The 21,679-nt window shown below is 37.6% G+C and overlaps 1 protein-coding gene across 1 annotated transcript in view; it reads left to right on the top strand.

The window, feature by feature from the left end:
• Positions 1-2,692: 2,692 nt before the first annotated feature.
• Positions 2,693-21,679, top strand: part of CAMK1D (calcium/calmodulin dependent protein kinase ID) — a 475,460-nt gene continuing 456,473 nt past the window's right edge. Inside the window, exon 1 of the mRNA XM_074268635.1 lies at positions 2,693-3,405. Within this exon, the coding sequence (XP_074124736.1) occupies positions 3,314-3,405 (92 nt within the window). The 5' untranslated portion in view covers positions 2,693-3,313. The remainder of the gene's footprint in view (positions 3,406-21,679) is intronic.

The following is a 21,679-nucleotide window of genomic DNA, read 5'->3' as shown; positions in this document are numbered from 1 at the left end:
CATGGACAATGCAGGCATTCTTAGGAACAGTCTCCAAACTGTCTTACAAGCACAGAATAAGAGATAGTGTGGCAGTACCTCGTTTGGTTCAGATTGTGAGTATGTTAAGAGATGTGGTGGATCAGTTGCTTCTGGCTCTCAGGTTCCTTGGGAAAATGGGGAACTTCTTCAGTGAACACCTGGTGATTGTCAAAGCAATCAAAATACTTTACCAGAGGGTAAGGTCATCTAGAGTGCAAAGGATTGTTATGCCAAGCTCAGGGCATAGTCTGCTTGGGTATCTCTAAAATATTTTTACAGATATTTACCAAATGCCCCCCAGCAGTACCTGTTTTGCTTAATTGTATTTTTATCCTCAGTGCTTAGCACAGTGCTTGGCACAGAGAAAGTGCTTGATAAACGCTTTTTATTTATCCATTTGGCTGGAAAATCATTCTGCATCGAGATTAAGATAGGCCTTTAATGTCAATCTTAAGAATTTGTCTTTCATTTTGCATGCAATTCTGAACATTTTTAAAGGAGGTGATAGACAAGGTCAACTCTGTATATATGAAAGATTACTCTCACAGAAGTGGAAAAGGGAGATTAGACAGGTGAGCTGGTGGCAGAAAGCCTAGTTAGGAAGTTTAGCAGTAGTAGTAGTAGAGTGATAATAAGGATCTGAACTAGGATGATGGCAGGTATGAGCTGGGGAAGAGGGGGTTAGATGAGGAGGATAATGGGAGAGATATTGCAAATGTCAAATGAAAAGAATTTGCGGGACTGGGAGTGTCCTGGGGTGGTAGTGGGGGAGGGGAGGAGTCAAAGGTGGTCTCAAGGAATTTTAAAGCCTGTGTGATTTGGAGAATGGTGGACTTTGAGTAGCAATAGGGAAAGACCAGGGAGGACCAGGTTTGGGAATGAGGAGAATAAGTTCCATTTTGGAAATGTTTGGGGTGACATAGTGAATATTCTGAGTAAAAACTTATAGCAGATAGTTGAAAATACAGAACTAGAACTCAGGGGTGTAAGATTATTTGATGGGAGATTTTTTTTGGAAAGGGAGGGGAAAATGAGAATCTTAATGTAGTAATTGCAGATTATCAGGCAATGAAGCGGCTTTCTGCTAAGTGGGCATGAAAGAGGAATAGATCAGATCCAGAAAGTGTACTGCAGAGATAGCATGATAAGTTGAAACATCTATTCTAACTTTTGAGGCAGGGATATCTCACCTTAAATCCATCTTTGCCCGTTACTTGTACTTTTCATATCTCCTTCCCCCATGCACGCGCACACACACACACACACACACACACACACACACACACACACACACACACATATTCGAGGAGGACTGCCTAGCAAAGTCTCCGATAGGAAAAAAAAAATTGCAACACTCGACTTGAGCTGACTGTTGCGTAGCCAGGGAAATCCCAGCAATTGGGACGGAAGATGGATGTTTGGGGACACGTGGAAGGGGAAGAGAGGGGCTGGGGTGTCTATCCTACTCACGATCTTGAGCTTTTTGTAATTTTCCTGGCTTCTGTCAAAGCAGCTGGTGTTGAGGAGGTGTTGGGGGTGGGCAGAAGGTTGAAGGGAAGCCGGAGTGGGCAGGGATGGGGGAAGACTCGCACGTGACAACTACTCCATACAGGGTTCTGGGCTGCGGTAGAGCATTACCGTATGCCCATTCCCGGGCCACCCCTCCTCTGTCTTCCTCATTCACCTCCTTGCACCCAGCAGCATTATGCCTGAAGTCTTGCTCTTTAGAAAGCCTGGCAAGGCTCTTCTTTTTGCCCCTCAAAACTCTGCTCCAATACTCTTAATGTCTATCTCCTCCAGCTCCCCTCACTAGCGTCCCTCCCCCCACCCCCTCCTCATTATTTGACGTGCGCGCGTTTTTGGTGCAATGCGAATTATCTCTAGTCGCTCAGTCTGGAGGGATTTTGACAGCCGGGGAAAGCCGGGAGCCGGCTCAGTCTGGGCTGTGGAGTCGAACGCCCACTTACACCTTCTCCACCATCACTTCCTCCTTCTCCTCCCATTGCTATAACAACGAGCTACAGCCTGCAAACCACAAAGTGATACTGATACAAGCCAAACAACCACCACCGCCACCAGCAGCAGCCGCCGCAGCAGCAGCTACAGCCCCAACCAAAAGACCCGGGTGGAAGGGAAGGGGAGGGCAGGGGAGCCGTGTGGGTGTGTGCGCGTGTGTGCCTCCCTGTCACTCAGTCCCTGCCCGGCCCTTCGCCTCCCTCGCATAGCACACGCACTGTGCGTGCCCACCCTCTCCGCCTCCTGGGTGCCAACTTCCAGGGCACTTAAGCAGGCGGACACTCGCTGCTCCTCCTTCTCTTTTCCCTGTGACTGAGAATAGAAACTCCCATCTCTTCTCAGCCGGTGTTTCCCCCCCACAAAATAAATCTTCCTACAGAACATCCCTTTTAGCGGGTCCCCCACCCAGGGCTTTTCTGAAGAAATGAAATAGAGCAGGGTTTCCCTCTCGTGCCTCTGAACCCCTTTATTGCCCTCCCCACTCTAAGGAGTATCAGAGTAGCCGGGACAGGAAGCTCGGAGCCCCTCCGGGCCCGGGGAGACCTGGGTGGGGGGAATTCCCCCCTCTGGTTGGGACCATTGTAATTGGTGGGTTTTTTGCAGGGGGAGGAGGGCAGGGCAGGGCGTCTAAACCCAAGCTCTGCGGAGTAAAGACATCCCCGAAGGCAGCAAACCAGAAAGAGAAAGGGAGGGGAGAGTGGGAAGAAGGAGGGAGGGAACCAGCGAGGGAGCGAGGGAGGGAGAGAGGGAGGAGGAAAAGGAGGCAAGAAAAGTAGCTGAAAGTGGGGGTCTGCAGCAGGCGGTAAAGGAGCCGTTTGAGCAGCGGCAACGGAGACGGCGGCGGCGGCGGCAGCGGCGGCGGCAGGAAGTCTGTGCCAGAGAGGAGCAGAAATAAGAGACCCTGAGAGACTGAGGCAGAAAGAGTGAAAGAGGAAACTGCAGAAGAGGAAGCACCGCTGCAGTTGAAAGTCTTTTTCTGGTTCCCTCTCTGAGCATCTCCCTCGCACGCACGCACGCCGGCAGCAGCGGCAGCAGCAGCAGAAGCGGCGCCCGAGGTGCTGGTATTGGCGGTGGTAGTGGAGGAGGAGGGGGGCTAGTCTGCTCTCCATCCATTCAGGACCTGCACATTTCACCTCCACGCCCGCTCTCCTCGAGCCCCTCGCCTCCCCTCCCTTTTTGATTCCATAGCCCTACGCACTCCCTTCTCCAGCCCCGCCGCACCACCCCCACTCTCCCTCTCGGTCGTCCCTCCACCTCCCCCAGACACTCGGCTGCCATGGCCCGGGAGAACGGGGAGAGCAGCTCCTCTTGGAAAAAACAAGCCGAGGACATCAAGAAGATTTTCGAGTTCAAGGAGACCCTGGGAACGTAAGTAGGGACTGGAAGGAGGGAAAAGGGTGGAGGCGGCGGCCGTGGCCGTGGCTGTGGGTACGGTGGCGGCTCCCACTGCTATGCACCGAGCCGGGATCGCAGTGTCCTCATTGTCCCGCTCGAAGCTCTGCAGATTCTCCCTCCAACACCCAGACGTGTGTGTCCGTGCTCCGGGAGCCCGGCATACGTTCCCACCCAGGGCTGTGGTGTGAGCTCGTGGCTTTCAGAGAATAGCTCACCCAGAGGTTGATTCCCTCCTCCCCCTCCTAATTTCTATCCATCTTGGTGCCCAGGTCTGAATGTGGTGAATATTTACATTATGCGTACATTGAATATTTACACAGTGTGTTTGTACCTATATCAATGGATATGCTGTCCAAAACACAAAGAGTTCGAGAATGATAGGATTTTGTAATGTCACTTATTTAGATAATACATGTGTAAAGTAAATGTTTACATGTACATGACATAATTGACAAACACAACAGCTAGTTATTTATACAGCAAGTACTGGGTGTGCTTGAATATACTCATGTTTATAGCATCAGATAATTCTACTGTGATCAGGGTCACATGTGGGCAGATCTTTACGTCTATGTGTATCTATGTAGATTATAGTATGCAGAGACACTTGTTTATCTCAGTAGCTCCTAGCAGTGTCACTGGCAGTTCAGTTTGACTTCTATGTTATATCCTAAAGCTGACGGACACAATTAAAAAGAGCATAAATAATTGGAAGACACTGGATGTTTTTCCCCCCCAGCATTTTATGTAGTTTAACCGTTGCTGATGCATCTTTCATCTTAGTTAATATTGGAGGGGTTTGTTTGGGGAATCAGATTGTTTGAAAGAGATAATAGCAAAGGGGAACTGCACAAAGTGCAAAGGCTAATATGAACAAAAGTTATCTTCTTCCCCTTAAATTTCTACATTGCATGCATGTGTGTATGTGTGTGTTTGTCTATGGAAAGCATGAGTCTTGGTTGTTGTAGAAGAAGCATAGCTATTAAGAGAGGCAAGAAAAGAGGGAGTCTGGAACTGTCATGTTGATCAATCAGCTTGTTCTTTGATGCTCTGTTTTTTTTTTTTTGTTTTTTTTTGGCAGTTTGAGTTTGAATATGACTTGCCTTCAAGCATAGCCAGTGTCTAGAGCAGCTACATATATTTCTTATTAGCAGAGGACAAAATGAAAAGAAGTTGTGAGATATTTTCATATCAAGTACTTTAGATTCTAATTCCAGCATCTATCTCCCTGATGCTTCTTCAGAGAAGATTGTCATATGCATTAAGTGTGGTGGTGGAGAAAGAGCAAGTTTTGATTGGGTTTGAATCCTGATTCTCTCTACCATTTAACTAAATGGTATGATTTCAAATGACTTATTTTAATCCCAACACATCTTAGTTTTGTTACCTTTAAAATGGTGATAATAATAGTTGTCCTACCTGTCTTAAAGTGCCAGAAAAATCAAATTGGATGATAAGAGGGGTATTCAAAAAGTCACAATGCAGTTTTTCAGCCCTTAAAGCTTGAAATTGCACTGACTTCTTGAACAACTTTTTTTCTTTTTGACCTGTAAAACATTACTTAAATTGTATAGACTATATAAATGCAAAACATGGTAATAATAGCAAACACTATTATTATTATCATTATTGTTAGGCAAGCATATATTTCTGCTTTTAGGTCTACTTAAAAATAAAAGAACTTGGGCTTTGATGGAAAGGGGAGCTTTTTGCTGTGAGAAATGAGCAGTAGTGGACTAGTTTGGTTAAAAAACTTTTGAAAATACTTTTGAGGTTTATTCAGGTGCTTCTGTTCTAACTCAGCTACTCAGATTACTGGGTAATAAAAAGCTTGCCATTGCTTGTCATCCTAGGTATGTGATTTTTGGGCTTCAAGAGGATGGATTTGGAAAGAGTGAAATCATAGTAGGAGGGTCCATTCATTAAAGTGGCATGTTTGCTCTTCTCAGTGTGATTTGTTCCTCAATTCATTCCTCAAACCTGCCACTTCTATAGCTTACTCTAATTTTCCCAGATAGGTTAATGTAGTTTACTTTAGCTGACTTTTTTTTTTTTATTGGTAGGTGAACATGGTATCTTCATCTCTGCAATGGCTAAAAGCTGCTGAAGATTAACCCAGGTGTTTCACTGGGTTACAGTGAACAGACTTCCTCTGTTGCTGTTGCTGCTGCTGTAGATCTGTTGCATGTGATTCCATCTTTATGCTAGAATGAAGTTTATATTCAGTAGCTAAAGAAAGTCAAAGAGCCCTACATGAGCAACTTCTAGGACCTATGACATTTTAAGAAAGCTCTCTACATGGATCTCCATTGTAGATGCTAAAGAATTGAGTTTTTAGAAAGAAAAAAAATGGACTTCGAGAGGCATGGTAGAGTCGGGAATAGAGAGTCTGATTAGGAGGAAAGACTTGCAACCAAATCCTACCCCTCAGTTAATTTCTATCAGAGGAACCCTAGATAAATAACTTCCCCTCTCTGTCTGAGTTTCCTCAGTAAGAAGTTGGGTCCAATGGTTCCTTTCAATTCTCAGGCTATGAGCCTATAATCCTTTGGAAGAATATTTGCATCAAGTTCCCCTCGAGGACTAGCATGATGGAGACATGAGTTTCAATTCTATTTCCATTCTATATCCTAACAATGATAAGAACAATTAAAGAACAGGAGTCTATTAATGCCAATAATCTAGAAAGTCTTGGACTTCCTCCCTCCCTCCCTCCCTCCCTCCCTCCCTCCCTTCCTTCCTTCCTTCCTTCCTTCCTTCCTTCCTTCCTTCCTTCCTTCCTTCCTTCCTTCCTTCCTTCCTTCCTTCCTTCCTTCCTTCCTTCCTTCCTTCCTTCCTTCCTTCCTTCCTTCCTTCCTTCCTTCTTGGCTGCACTTTCATAATATTTCTGGGAGAGTTGAATGGCCATTATCTATTGTCCCTTTTTGCCACTCCTACATTTTTATTGAAAAGCACAGATTACTATGAAGATACCTACCTGACCTAAATAATTCAAAGAAAAGATGAGAACTTGCCATTCTAACTTTTATATTCAACTTTATAGCTGACTGAGCCAGCTTACATCCTTTGTGAAGCTGAGCATTGAATGACAGAGGGCAAAGAGGAGAGCCATAAGTCCATTTAGTTAAATTGAGGTTCATTTTTAAAGGGGGCATAGGGAAAGGGCTTGATGTTTTTTGGTATATGTCACATACAGTTGGAGCTGAAGGATGAACAGAAACTGAATAAGATAAGGGTAGTCTAGCAAAAAAGGGTCTAGAAGAAAACTTGGGTGGATTCTGGAATTTGTTGATGATTATACAGTGAGTCAGGACTTATGTCAAATATTTCAAAACCTTTCATGTTTCAGGTTAACCTCCTTTAAGATGAGGATCATAACACTTAGCTACCTTAGGGAATAAGGTAGTGATATTTATTAATATTTATTTATTTGTGGAATGTTTCTAGAGTCCTGGCACAATATGAAAGTATATCAATATGATAAAACAGTAAGCCAGGAGTAGCATTTATTTATGTGTGTGTATTTGCCAAATCTGCTATCAGTCAGCTGCAGAGATCTCTTAACAGCTTCTGAAAAAAACACTAGAATCTATTATTTGGAGCCATATAGATATAGAAAAAAACATTGGTAGTTTGCCTAGTAAGAACTCCTTATTCATTAAAGTCAGCATCATCATTGCCATTTATAACACACACAAGTTTAGAGAAAAAAGATACCAGTAATGGCCATATCCCACACAATCCTTTTCTGCAATTTAAGATATATTTTCAGTTAGAAAGTGATGGTTCCTAGTAATAGTATTACTTTTTGCAGTTTTTAGTGTAGACTCAAAAAACAAATTGAGGAGACATTGTAATGAAAATTTGGTTAACTGGGCAATATACTGTGGTCTAATAGGAAGGGACAGTAGCTAGGTGTAGAAATGAGAGAAAGCTGGGTTCTTATCTTGATTCTACAATGACAATGTGTGACTATAGGTGAATCTTCTCTGGACCTTTGAGTCCTCACAAAAAAAAGATTAATTGTTTTCAAGGACCTTTTCAGCTATAATGTGTGTGTGTGTGTGTGTGTGTGTGTGTGTGTGTGTGTGTGTATGACTTACTTTTGCTGTAAATACAGCATGCTTTGGCGATTTCTTTAACAGCCCAGTTGCAGAATGAAATTGACTCAGACCAGTGAGTTCTCTCTTATGGACATGCTTATATGCCCTGCTAGTGGCAGAGTGAAACTATCAATAAGACTATGAAAATTCATCCTTCTTAACGGCACTAGTACTGGCCACAAACTTTTTCAGTCAAGGGACACCTGCTGAATGATATGCATAAAAAAGTAGAAATAAAAATTTTAGCATAAGGGGTTGTCTTGCTTGCTGATATCATATTGATGTAACTCATCAGAAAAATTCTAGTTGCATCCACTCACTGTGTGATAATTCATCTGTAAAGCAAATGGGAGAATTGCCTGAACCTGATTGGAGTGTGGAGTGGGGGAATTGAAGAGGGAGGGAGGCAATACAAAGTTTTTGGCAAATCTGGCAGACTACTACAATAGTTATTTACCCTGGAATCATTCAGCATTTCAAGGTCATTGAGGGCCTTTTGAAGTGTTATTTCAAGAGGAAGCACTTTCAATTATTCATTTTCTGTTTTCTGAGATGTGATATGAATTCAGTCATTCAATATTATTGAACAAGTGTTTACTGGATGCCTCTTATGCCCAGTCATTGTCTGATGGTTTTGTACACACCTTAGTTATTTATGGATCTTTTAATTTTGGAGATGTATTATTTCAAAGCTATTGAAAAGAATTTCCCTTCGAAGTACCCATTATTGTCAGTACCTCCTTTCCTTAGATGGACTTTCCTGTGTTTTATAGTGTTTTAAATGAGATCATGTATACAAAGTACTTTGTAAACCTTAAAACCTCATATAAATGTTAGCTATTTTACTAAATATTACTATTACTTTGTGCAGAATAGCCTTTTTTCATTCTCTGATGCCAAGAAATTCTGCGCTGTTTATTTGGACGAAGGTATTTTAAATGCGCTCTTTTCTGTGACTGAGGGGAAATCATTGTGTTTTTGATATGTCCCACAAAGGATTGAAATGTTTGCAGCAGGAAAGATTGTTTTGCTACCATTGAAAATGCCTTCACTTGCCTGCAGGGATGAATGTGGGGGGAGCTGTGTCACTTGCTACACTAGCATACAACTCTTCCAACTGATTTGGGAATTTAATTCCCAAAGGTTAAATAGAAACAACACAAATATAAATATGGCTACTTTTTCTTCTTCTTGATAATATGTATTTGAAATGAATGCCAAAAAACAGCCCCCAAAACAAAAACTTCCTACTGAAGAAAACAAACAGTCTCTTTTGTGCATATTTGTGGAACTCTGGGAAAAAGAACAGATCCTGTCGAGATGTAGTTTTCTCTGACAGTGACTAAAATGAGCTGTTATCTTGAAAAATTTGTGCAGTTAGATTTAGGACCTTAACACACTGAAAATGTTTGCATTTGTGTGGGTGGTTACTTCTATAAGGTCAGGGGAGAATCTTAAGGGTTAATTTGGTGAATTTTTTTCTATGACTATGTCCACAAAGCCCCTTAATCTCTCCTTTCCCCAAACAAATCTTCTTAAATCCCCATCAATCTTTCTCCTCCTCCTTCTCTGTGGAAGATTAGTCTCATATTAGAGGTAGTGGATGTAACCTTATTGGTCAATCTTTGCAGCCCCTGGCAGTCAAAACTGCTCACAAAGCATAGCAAAGACCCATGACAAGTGGAAGTTCTTGTCTTCCCCCTCATTTAGATTTAGAGAATTTATTTCCAATTCTTTAAATGAAGAGAGACATTCTTGTGGAATAAGGGCATTAGTTTCTTGTGTGTAGAATCTATGAATCCACTTTTTACTCTTGATTCCAGTTGCACAATTTGATGTCCATAGGGTGGCTAAAAACAAAGGACATCTTGATCCAGAAATAAATACTAACAAGATACTTTGATTCCAAATAATGTACTAGTATGTTGATTTTATGTTCTGATGATCTAAGGAAGTGCTGTCAGATTCATATGCAACCCACACTAAAAGATTCCTTATATACATGTTGTGTTAGAAAGCCAAGTAAGATCATTATCTATCTTCTATTTTATTTTTATTTGTTAAATACTTTTCAATTACATTTTAATCTGGTTCTGGCCATATAGAAATACATACACAAATTTTTAATATTTGCATATTGATTATCCAGTTTGGTTATTAAATAGACTCCACTAAAATTAGCCAAAACCCAGACTAGATATTATGGCATAGTAGAAAGGATCATGCCTAAGAATTCAGAGCATCTGGTCTCAAATTCTATCTCTCATAGCCACTCCCTTTATGAAAGTATATGAAAATTTTTTACCCTCCCTGGACTTCAGTTTCCTCCTAAATCAAATGAGAAAGCTAGATTAGATGGCTACTTTCTCTATGACTTAAAAATGAAAATTACAGGCCACATTACTTTATGTTCTACCAGGCCAAATAGTCTGCAATAATCATTTACAGTTTTGACTTCTTTCCTGATATCTCAACAGACTGGAAAAGATGTAGAATCCTTCTCATTGATTTCAAACAACAAAGAATCACTCCTTACAGAATCAAATGAAATAATATGTGCAAAGTACTACATAAATACCAGTTATTGGTATTATTTATTTTTATTCTACAGAGCAGCCAGTTGATGCAGTGGATAGAGGCCTGGAATTAGGAAAACCTGAGTTCGAATATGGACAAACAAGTCTCTTAACCGCAATTGCCTCAGTTTCCTCATTAGTAAAATGAAAGACTATTCTAATATCTTTGCCAAGAATATCCCAAATGAGGTTGCAAAGAGTCAGATATCGCTGAACAAGAAGAATAGCATTTTTATTTTGGCTGCAAATGAGTAGTAGCAGGTAGGTGCAGAAGTGGGGGAAAAGATTATCATATGTTGGAAGTGGATTTAGAGGGATTGAAGGGACACCGAAGTTAGACTGGGAATACTTTACCTTGAAAGCAAAATCAGACTTCTGAAACCAGAAACATTCTTCAGTCAGTTAAGAACACATGTTGAATATTCAATGAATATAGGCCATTCAGCAGAACAGTTGTATTCGAAGAGTGTCAAGCATTTACCATGCTGTGTGCAAGCATGTGCTCCATTTAGGTAGTCTAGTATTAACAAAAGAACCCATAGTCTAAAACTTTCCAAATGCTCTATTCTGTTTTAATGTGGCCTATTTTGTCAGCTATTACAGGCTTATGACCTGGCCTCCATTCTCTCTATACCTATACTGGCTTCCAAGGCTGTTTTTCTTTTTGCCCTGTCTATAAGAATTTATACAAGAATGTTTTAAAATAACTTTTATTCCAAACTAAGTAGTCGTCAACAAAAACAAACATTCAAATAAAGGCATTTAAAAAACTATAAACTCCAAACTATTTATATGTATATAAATTTTAACAAAACAATAAGTAATATCTCCTCCTGAGTCTTCTGCTGATTTCTTTGTCTTTTGCACATTTAGTAGATGTTGTTACTATTTAAAAAGTATATTTCAAGTGAATATTTATGTTCTAATCTTTCTCCCCTCTGTGCCACTTCCTATGCTTTTCAATACCCTTTGTTGTCTTCATATTTGTCATTTCTTATGGCACAATAATATTCCATTGCATTAATATATTCGAGCATTCCCCATTCCCCACTTTTTCAATTTTTATATTATTAACAAATATTTTATGAATATTTTCCTTTTAGTAATGTTATGAGGGAAAAGTACTAGTTTGAGGTGTTATTGGATAAAAGTTTTGTAAATGCATCTTTCTTAACTGTAATTAAAGTAATACAGGATCATGGAATTAGAGTTGAAAGATGCCTTAAAGGCCATAATCTGATCCTTATTTTGTATAAATGCAGAAACTGAGGCACAGAGCAATTAAGTGACTTGACCAAAGTCACACCAGTATCCAGCATTTCAAGTCAGGACCTCCAAATTCAATTCCATTACACATAATGCACAACCACTTTGTCTCCCTTGGTACCACTATGCCTCCCCTTCTCAAATTAAATACCTCTCCCCTCTATTCAACATTCTTTTAATGTTTTCTCTTCTTCCTTCATGATCTATCATGTTTTAAATAGTTATTTAACTCATTTTTAATAACTTCATATTGTGATTTTTTTAATGATTTTTACTAAAATATGCCATATCCATTTTGTATGCTAGAATACATTAAAATAATGTCATATACACAGATGGAATTATTTTTATTTTATATTTTTATTCTTTTTAAAATATCCCAAATGATTGATTAGTTTTATATAATTTTGTAAGGTAAGTATAGTAAATATAGGTTACTTATGGATTTATGGACTTCATGAATTTGCAATCTTTGGCCTATATTTTTCTTCTGCATCCTTTTAAAATAACAAACTGCTGTTATTTTGTTTCAGTGTTCATTAGCATCTTTGTTAGAGGGTACACAGAGGGAAAATGCCATTCAGATCTGGAATCAGTCAAAATTTCTTCTGGTTCAGAAGGCCTATCCCTAGTTTCCTTGACAAAAAACAATAGAGAGTTATTATCCTCAATCTGAGACTCAGGGAGGCTGTGATTTTTCCTAAGTTATACAGGTAGTTAGGATCAGGATACCAAAGTAAAATTTCATTTATTTAAAAATTTTTCTTTTGGTTGACCCTATATTCAAGAAATGAAAGGAAATGTTTTTCCCCCTCTTTTCCTTAGCTTTCTTTTTCTATCCCTTGTTTTTTCTCATTCATCATTGAAAGGTTCTTTGCTTTTGGGCTCCAGAGCTAAGGCTAGTACTATTCATGCTATCATTTAATCATATGATAGGCCAAATAAATGGTCATATTATTGGCCAACCTGAGAACAAAACCATTCTTATAATATTATTTTTATGAGAAAACCTTTCCTCGATTCTAAACACCTAACTTAAAAATGATTGAATCTTTTGGAACACAATCCCATTCCTAAAATGGGTTCTGTCTGTACATTGCAGTAATGTGCAACTCAGATTACTTTTGCTTAGAACAGCATAATTATCTGATGAGACAATTTACCATCATGGTTAGGATAAATGATTTGCCTCTTTAGCCCCTTCAATTCCATCAGCTTCAGGAGGATGAAGAGGTTCTGTATGTAATGGCTTTAATGAACCAGATGGTAGTGAAAGAGTATTGATTAACCTTTGTAAAAATAGATTGCTGTTCTTAGGAGGTGGGATTATAGTCTTTAAAAATCTTGTTTCTATGAATTTAAGTGACTCTTTTGGAGCAGCTAGGTGGTGCAATGGAGTCAGGAGGATCTGAGTTCAAATTTGAGACTAGTTGGGTGACCCTAGGTAGTCATTTACCCTCCCTCCCTCCTTTGCTTCTGTCCCTCACCCACCCAAAATGACTCTTGTTGTATGGCCAGGGGATTGCATGATTTGTCGGTAATAAGAGCACAAATCTAGACTTAGCTTACACAATCATATTCACACACATTTTGATGTATCAAGTTTTGTGATGGATTTTATCCGTTTTTTTTTTCAGGTATTTCAAGTTGTTATATATTCACACTTTGCTGTTAAAAATGAGGATTTACTTCTGAATAATTGAGTAGGTTCCATTTAAGTAATATGCCTTTTGACCAAAGAAATTTCTTGATAAAATTAAACTAACTGTTCAATCAATCTTATGCAGTCTAGCCAAGAGTGACTTAGGCTGTACAGATTTTTTTTTATTAGTAGAGGTTTCTGATTCATCTTCTGTCGAATCTGTCATTATGAATAATCTGTCATTGGTCCTACCAAGCAGGCAATGGCCTGAGAACCTAATAGGAACATAATAATAACCAGGCAGTTTGCTTGATATTCTTAAGTTGTAGGGTTTGTTGGTGGTCTATGATTGGAATGTACTTATGAGAAAAAGGAAGAGAAGAAGATCAAGAGTCATTGTGAGTGATTGCTAAGAAAAGCTTTCACAGTTGCTGAAAGTTGGGGCAAGGATTAGCAGAAAGATAATTTGTGTCAAGGAACAAATTTTCTGGGTATAAAGATAGACTGAATTAAATCTTTGCTGATGACCAAGATGATGAGGAAGGAGGAAAGCGTGACCCTTTCTCCTTTTTCTCCCTCTCTAGGGAGGAGCTAAATGTATGTATGTACTATTGATTTCCTCTTCCATTCTCATCTGAGCTATATGAGAGGTAGTCAAGGTTTGGAAGCTCTATTCTTTTCCAGATGTTTTCTTTTTGTCTTAAATTGTTACTCTGTGAGAAAGTTAGTTGACCAAAACTTAGTTTGTTGGATGTGTTGATTAATTCAAGATAATATTAAGAGGAACAAGAGGAATTCTCTTTTCAGAAATGAAATCTTGTCCAATAAGACTGGATTGGGAGGAGCTAGAGATTCAGAGTCCAAGAGAGGAATCTAGCTTTATCTTCTATGCTCTAATCCCAACTCTATGAGACTAGAACCTATGTCTTTTTTTTTTCCTTTTTGTAAAAAAAATATGGTGATCCAGAAATGGTGGCTGTGGGGAAAAGAAAGATTACCATCTTCAAGGTCAGAAAGGTGTAAAGTGTCTGGATTACCTCAGTACATTTCAAAGGCATAAGGAGAAACAATGGCATTTGTAGCCCTGCTACAGAGTATTCACTGTGCCTAGGTATAAAGCTTTTCTACCACCATCTGAATGAGCTGTCTCCTAGAAGTTAGACACATATTAGGCTGGATGGGCAGTAGCTCTTTCACAGGCTTGATCATTGCCCCTATCTAGGTTATCATCAATATCATTATCAGCAGCAGCAGCAGAGGTGGTGGTGGGAGCGGTTTATTCATGATACCTCTTGTGTGAAGACTTGCCAAAACCTTTTCAGGGATCCTCATCCACTTTTGGTGTCCACCTGTGACTCAATTCTCACCTTGGACTCCCAGAAGCTATAACATGTACAGCAGCCATACCCAGTAAAAGTCTTGGCAGATGGGCTATGAGGGTAACTGATGTGTCTTAAACCAGTCAATGAGTTAGGGGGATATTTACCTCAATCATGTGAAGACTGCCTCAATGGGCAAATGAGAACAGTTTATTTATTCCAGTAGTCATGAAGGTGATTAAATAGGTGTTCAGAGCTTGATCAGACATCAAAGACACCAATGCCCTTTATTGTATCCTGCACCTCTATGAGTTGTCTTAGCTTTGTCCTGACACTTTGATGATTCTGGAAGAGAGAGTGAGACTGATGACTTTAGTAGTCTGCCTCATTTAAATCTAATTCATGCTTGAATCAAGATATTACCTAGTGATGTCAGCAGTTCTCTTCAAAAATGAAGGATGAACAATAACATTCATCCTTATGAAATGTCAGGATTGGGCTAGATTCTGAAAGGAATTTTACACAAGTTATGGCTCCTCTTAAATATAACTTACATGAAAAAGACAGAGGAAGGAGATAAAATAGAAAATATTTTTTTGTGTGTATCTGTGTGTGCTTGTTTGTGTGTCTGTCTGTGTGTTCGTGTATCACTTAAGTAAACCATAACCCCTTGACTTTATCAGTGGAGAGAACTCTTGGTGGAGAACATTTCTACCAATACAGATAAGTACCTTCTTTCTTACCTACCATGTTCATTTCTTATTGTTAGATAAAATATATTAAAAATATAAATTAAAAATATATTTTATTAATATATTTTGCTCTTGTACCAATTACTTATGTAGTCCCCTTCCTGTATTATTTGTGCTTTATGTTACAACAAGGAAAACCAGCCAAAATCAATCAACCCAATATAGTGACTGGTGATACATTAAATATTATGTAATTATAGTCCCCTGTCTTTCTAATAGATGAAGAAGGTTTTTTGTTTTTGTTTTTGTTTTTTGTTTTGTTTTGTTTTGTTTTTACATTTTAGCATCTGTTCTCTGGGACCAAGATTGGTAATTATAGAGTTCTATTTCCTTTTAGATTTGTTTCTATTTGCATTATTGAAGTCACTGCCTATACCATTCTCTTGGTTCTGATTTTTTCCCCTCTTTGTATCAGTTCATATAAGTTTTACCAGTTATTTCTGAATATCTCATATTTATCATTTATTGCGCTATAATATTCCTTATGTTTCTATACCATAATTTATTCCATAACTTCCCCTTCAGTGGGCACCAACTTGGTTTCTAGTCATTTGATGTCACATGAAGAATTGTTCTGAATAATTTAGTATATATGGGGCCTTTCTGTTTTCACTCTTCTTGGAGTGCATGCCCAGTAGGAAGATTATGTGGTCAAATGGAATAAACATAAAATAATTTTTCTGGCATGATACCAAAATGTTTTCCAGAAGACTTAGACTAATTCAGAGTTCCACTATTTCTTGGTAGATTTGACTGGACATAAGACACAAGGAAAGAATTTGAAAATAACTAGGAGAAATGTGGCCCAAAGTATGAAAGCATGAGAGCCTGAAATATTCAGCAGTACCAAATGTATTTTAGTAATTTTTGCCTCATGTTATATAAAAAGATACTCTTCTATTGCAAAAACAATTCCTTTTCTTTCCAAGTCATTCATTTATTTTCAAAACATAAAACCATTAACTTCCCTCCTTTTTATGACTTAGCTTTGTCCTGAGTCATCTCATTCCAGACATCTACCATTTTGGTAACTTTATGAGTGCATTACTGTTTGTAATATTGTTATTATGATTACCAGTCCAGAGAACTCTGACAAGCAACTGCACAACAATAGCATTATGAAGAAATCAAAGCCTATTAACAATAGTAATAATCTTCATAATACCTAGAAAATAAATGATGTTAGTGGTTTTCTTGTTTCACTCATAATTTCTTTCCTATTTCTTTTCCCCTTCTATAATTTCCTTGATAAGTCTCCTAAAATGAACAATGAATATAGAGGGGAAGAGAGATATTTTGTATAAGATGAAAACCAGGAATTCTGTGAAATAAGTCTTCCTTTCTGTTCTTGTTATCTCTTTCTTTTGTCATTCCACACTTTATATACCATTGTGTGCTAAATAGGTGAAAGATGACTTCAGCAAGACCAAGACTTTGCAATTCTTGTAAATTTATATTGTGCTTTTTCTGTGTATGTGATTAGTTACTCACTTGATTGTCCTTGAGGACTGGAACTATATCTAAATTATATTAATTTATATTTCTAGCTCTCAGTAGCTAGTACAAGGCATTGAATTAGAGTAAGAAATATTTTTATTTTTCTCCCCCATTTTCCTAAAAAAACTACCAAAATGTTATACTAAAAGTCTTCCAGAATCTCTCAGCAAGGAAATCAGTTTTATTCAATGGTAGAGTAGAGATGTATGTATGTCTGTCTACATGTGTGATTTTAAAAGTGTTGAGAAAACTCTACCTACCTTGATTTCTCTAAATAGTTCCCATACCACAAAATCTTAAGCAGTAGAGGGAACTTCAAAGGTCACTTGAAGCATGAATCCTCTTTATAACATCCTTGACAAGAGAGAATACAACTCCCTTTCTCCTTTTTTAAGACTTCCAATAGCAGGGAACTCATTACTTTTTGAGAGAACTTATTCCATTTGGGGGCATATTCTACACTGCTGCCTAACAATCCACAATTGGAAATTGATTGCTTTGTGAATGATCATAATATCCTGTATTGTAAAAAGGAACAAAAGGGATGGTTTCAGAGAAACCCCGGAAGACTTGTATGTACTTATACGATGAAATAGAGTAGAATCAGAGCAGCATATTCTATAAGATAAACAAATTTAAAAGACTTAAGAACTCTCATTGATACAAAGCCCAACTATGACTCCAGAAGACTGATGATAAAGAATGATACCTGATAGATTCAAGGTGTAAATTAAGACATATACTTTTTTAAAAAACGTGGCTAATATGGAAATTTATTTTTCTTTACATATGTAGATGTTACAAGCATTCATTGAGAGAACTATGCTTATTAATTGAAAAAAATAAAATGAAAATAAACAAAAAGAAATAAGAGGTTTTGTCTTCATTTGTCATAGATTTGTCAATGGGTTTTAAGGAGGGAGGGAAGAAATATCATGAAGTCGCTGGGTGCCTTAAAGAAGAGGTAATATTTGTATAATATAGGAAAGGGGGAAAGGGAGGAAGGGATATTGAAAGGGAAAATTCTTGACTTAAAAGACAAATAACTTCTTTTTCTATTTTAGTTTTGGTCACACTTTGGCATAGTTGTAAATATATTCAACTTTTAGAAATAATAATAACACAATGTAACCAATAATATTTTAAATAGTATTATTTAATACTTTAAAGTTTAGAAAGTGATTTACAGATATTATTTTGTGTCAAAAGAATTTGTTGGAAAAATATGCTTTTATCTCCATTTTACAGAGGCAGTAACAAAATGTGACTTACCCAGAATCATATTGCTAGGAAGTATCTGAGGTGGAAATTGAATTTGAATTTTCTCAACTCTGAGACCTACTCTTTTGCCCTTCTGGTTCCAAAATAAAACTTAGTGTACTTTTGGATTAGCTGGGTCCCTTTACCAAGCTATTAGTGGGAATAATCAAAACTTATCTGTATTTAGTTATGTCCACAAGCACTTCGGTTTAGTTCCCTTCCTCTTTGGGACTGTCACTTCCAGATTATTCAGACTGATCCTGCCTTAGCTATTATTGCTAATTGAGACATATTTACCTCCTTTCATCATTCTATCTTAAAACAGTGTTCCTTCGGTTTTGTTTTTCTTTTTGGAACCCTCTTCAATTTTTCTGAACACAGAAACTAAAACTCTGGGTGTGGCCACAGTTTCAAACTGAGTTCCTTTTCTTTGGAAGATGTGATAGGATTGTACTATCACATCGTACCACCTCCAGGAAAGGTTGATCACCTGACAGTTCATTAGATTGACTCAGCTTTTGATGCTCAGCATCTTTTCATCTCCCTTAGTTGCTTCTCTCATTTGATTGGAGGGCTCCAGGGCAGAGCAATAAACTCTTCTCAAAACCTTCCTTTATAGATGGCTCAGAACTTTCCAAGTAGCTCTTCATTTTCTATCAGTAACTCTTCTTGGGTGCCTAGCATATAGTAGGTGCTTAATGTCTGTTAAAATTTATTGCATAGGCTCATTTGATAGAGAAATTTCTGAAGCTCCCAGAACTTCCCCTTTCCTCACTCAGATTTCCCCAAATCAGACTTACCAAATTCTTCCCTATTTTCCTGTCTAAATTCATAGACCTACCTTGTTTCTGCCCCTCTCCTCCATTCCCAAATATTAGAAATAGACTGAATCTGTTACTTTAATGACATAGGAAACTCTCAGGTGAGTCATTGATAGAAAATGAAGAGTTACTTGGAAAGTTCTGAGCTGTATGCACTCTTAATAGTTGCACCACTAGCTCTTGCCTCATCATGTCAGGGTAGAATTTTTCTTTACTTTTTTAGTTTCTTTCTTTCTCTTTTTAAAATAGCATTTTGCTTTTTTCAATTGCATATAAATTTTTAACATTCATTTTTAAAAATTGAGTTCCAGGTTTTTCTTCCTTCCATCCCTCCTCCTTAAAATGGTAGCTAATTGTATATAATTTATATATGTGCAGTCATGTGAAATGTATCTCCACATTAGTCATAGTGTGAAAAACAGACCAAAAAGGAAAAAAAAAGAAAATAGTGAAAATAGTATGCTCTGATCGGCATTCAGACTTCATCAGTTATTTTTCTGGATGTGGATAGTATTTTCCATAATGAATCCTTTGAAATTGTCTTGGATGATTATATTACTATGAAGAGCTAGGTCATTCGTAGTTGATCATCATATAATGTTGCTATTACTTTAGACAATCTTTTCCTGGTTCATCTCATTTCATTTTGCATCAATTCCTACAAGTTTTTACAGGATGTTTTGGAATCTGCCTGCTCATCACTTCTTATAGCACAATATTTCAGTACTTTCATATACCAATTTAGTATCTTTCTTTTGAATACTTTCAAGAGTGCCACACATTACACATTTTAAAAACAAATTGCCATAATTTTCCTCCTTAGGAGCAAGTATGTTTTCATTTCTTCTGCCTGTATTGATGTAGTGATGGGACCAGTTGCCAGCCTTAGTTTTTCTGTTAAGCTTGAATCCAACTTTTAAACTCTTCCCTTTCTCATCTAGAAACTTCTTAACTTTTCTTCACCTTCTGCAATTAGAATGCTATCATCTGTATACCTAAGATTGTTGTTGGCATTTCTCCTAGTAATTTTAATTCTCTTTTTTGATTCATCCAACTTAGCATTTAAGTTATATAAATATGGTGACAATATGTAGCCTTGTGGTACTCCTTTTCTGAATTTAAATCAATCAGTTGTTCTACTTTTGGTTCTAACTATTGCTTCTTGGCCTGCATATAGGTTCCTGTGATGACAAATAAGATGATCTAGTCCTCTCATCTCTTTGAGAACTTGCCACATTTTATTGTGATCTATACAGGTTTTAGTGCAGTGAATGAATATGGTTTTCTAGAATTCCCTGGCTTTCTCCATAATCTAATGAATATTGGCAATTTGTTCTTTAGTTCTTCTGCTTCCTTGAAAATCAGCCTGTTCTTCTTTAATACTTGGTTCACATATTCTGATGGTTAGCTTGCAAAATCTTAAGATAATCTTGCTGGTGGGTGAATTTGAATAATTTGAGTAATTTGAATATTTCTGCACACTGCCCTTCTTTAGGAGTGAGATGTAAACTGATCTTTTCAATCCAATGGCCACTGTTGTGTTTTCCAAATTTGCTAGTATATTAAGCAGCACTTTAACAGCATTATCTTTTAGGGTTTTAAGTAGCTCAGCTAGAATTCCTTCACCTTTATTAGCCTTGTTGTTAGCAATGTTTCACATAATTTTCTAGAATGGCTGGCTCTAGATGAATAATCATATCATTGTGGTTAGCAGTGATGTAAAATATACATATATATATATATATATATTATTTTTTTTTCTGAGGTTATTGGGGTTAAGTGACTTGTCCATGGTCACACAACTAGGAAGTTTTAAGTGTCTGAGATCAAATTTGAACTCAGGTCCTCCTGATTTCAAGGCTGGTGCTCTATTCACTGTGTCACCTAGCTCCCCCTTGCTATCTGTTCTTAATCTATTCGCTTCTAAATCCCTATCATTTTTGTCCTTTATCATGCCCTTTTTTGCATGAAACTTTCCCTTGATATCTCTAATTTTTTTTACTTATTCTGTTGTTTTCTTCTATTTCTTGTACTTGTCCTCTGCTCTTTCCTAGTAATATATTAGAAACCACCTGATCTGAGGGGCTCATTTAACAATCTTTTGTTCTTGGTATTTTCTTGGCAAAGATACTGGAGTAGTTTGCCATTTTCTTCTCCATTAGACCACCTTTTATATGTTCATTTTGGTTTTCCCTGCATAGCGCAGTTCATCATTTAATTGAGTAAATGCAAGCTCCTCTGCCACAAGAAGGCAATGATCAAGGGGACTTATGAAATCTTAGCCTAGAAATTGTTACCAGTTAAGTACTTTCTCTAATCTCAGCACATTTGACAGTTTAAATCCAATTTACCTTATGTGAACCACCATGTCTTAGTGATGTAACCGAGAAGGAAGTAATTATAGAATTTTAAAGTAGGAAAGTACCTTAAAATAATTTGATCCAATATCCCACAGGAAAGGAAATTGAGGTCTAGAATGATTTGCCCCAGGAAACATAGTTAGTGGTAGAATTGCGCCTATAATTCAGATCTTTTGCCTTCAGTCATAGGTTGTCAATCTTGGGACATTGTCTTTAGGGTGGTTTCATTTATTTATTGCCCATTTCCCCTGAGCCCACTGTTGTCGTTTTCCTTTTGCAATTATAATATTTGAGAGAAGTTTACCCAAAAAGATGTCATCATGAGATGTGTGGTCTACTTGTGTAGGCCAAATTTGTTATTTTTCAAAAAAGTCAATAAAAAGTTGTCATTATTTTGTAACTAAATATTTTAAAAGTTTCTTTATATTTCTAATAAATGGAAGATAATAAAAATAGTCCAATAAAATTTTATAATTATGAATATTCATTCTATTATGAAGTATATATCAACAGGGAAAGTGAATTAATCCATTCAATAATCATCCTTGATTTTTTTCCCCCAAACTTCTGTTTTTTCCATCCAACTCTTCAAGATGATCTTTTCATTTGTTATAGTTAACTTTTTTAACAATGAAAACATTTAGGAACCAT

The sequence above is a fragment of the Sminthopsis crassicaudata genome, chromosome 5, assembly GCF_048593235.1.
Source record: "Sminthopsis crassicaudata isolate SCR6 chromosome 5, ASM4859323v1, whole genome shotgun sequence".
Lineage (NCBI taxonomy): Eukaryota > Metazoa > Chordata > Mammalia > Dasyuromorphia > Dasyuridae > Sminthopsis > Sminthopsis crassicaudata.
This window is presented reverse-complemented; position numbering and strand designations above follow the sequence as displayed.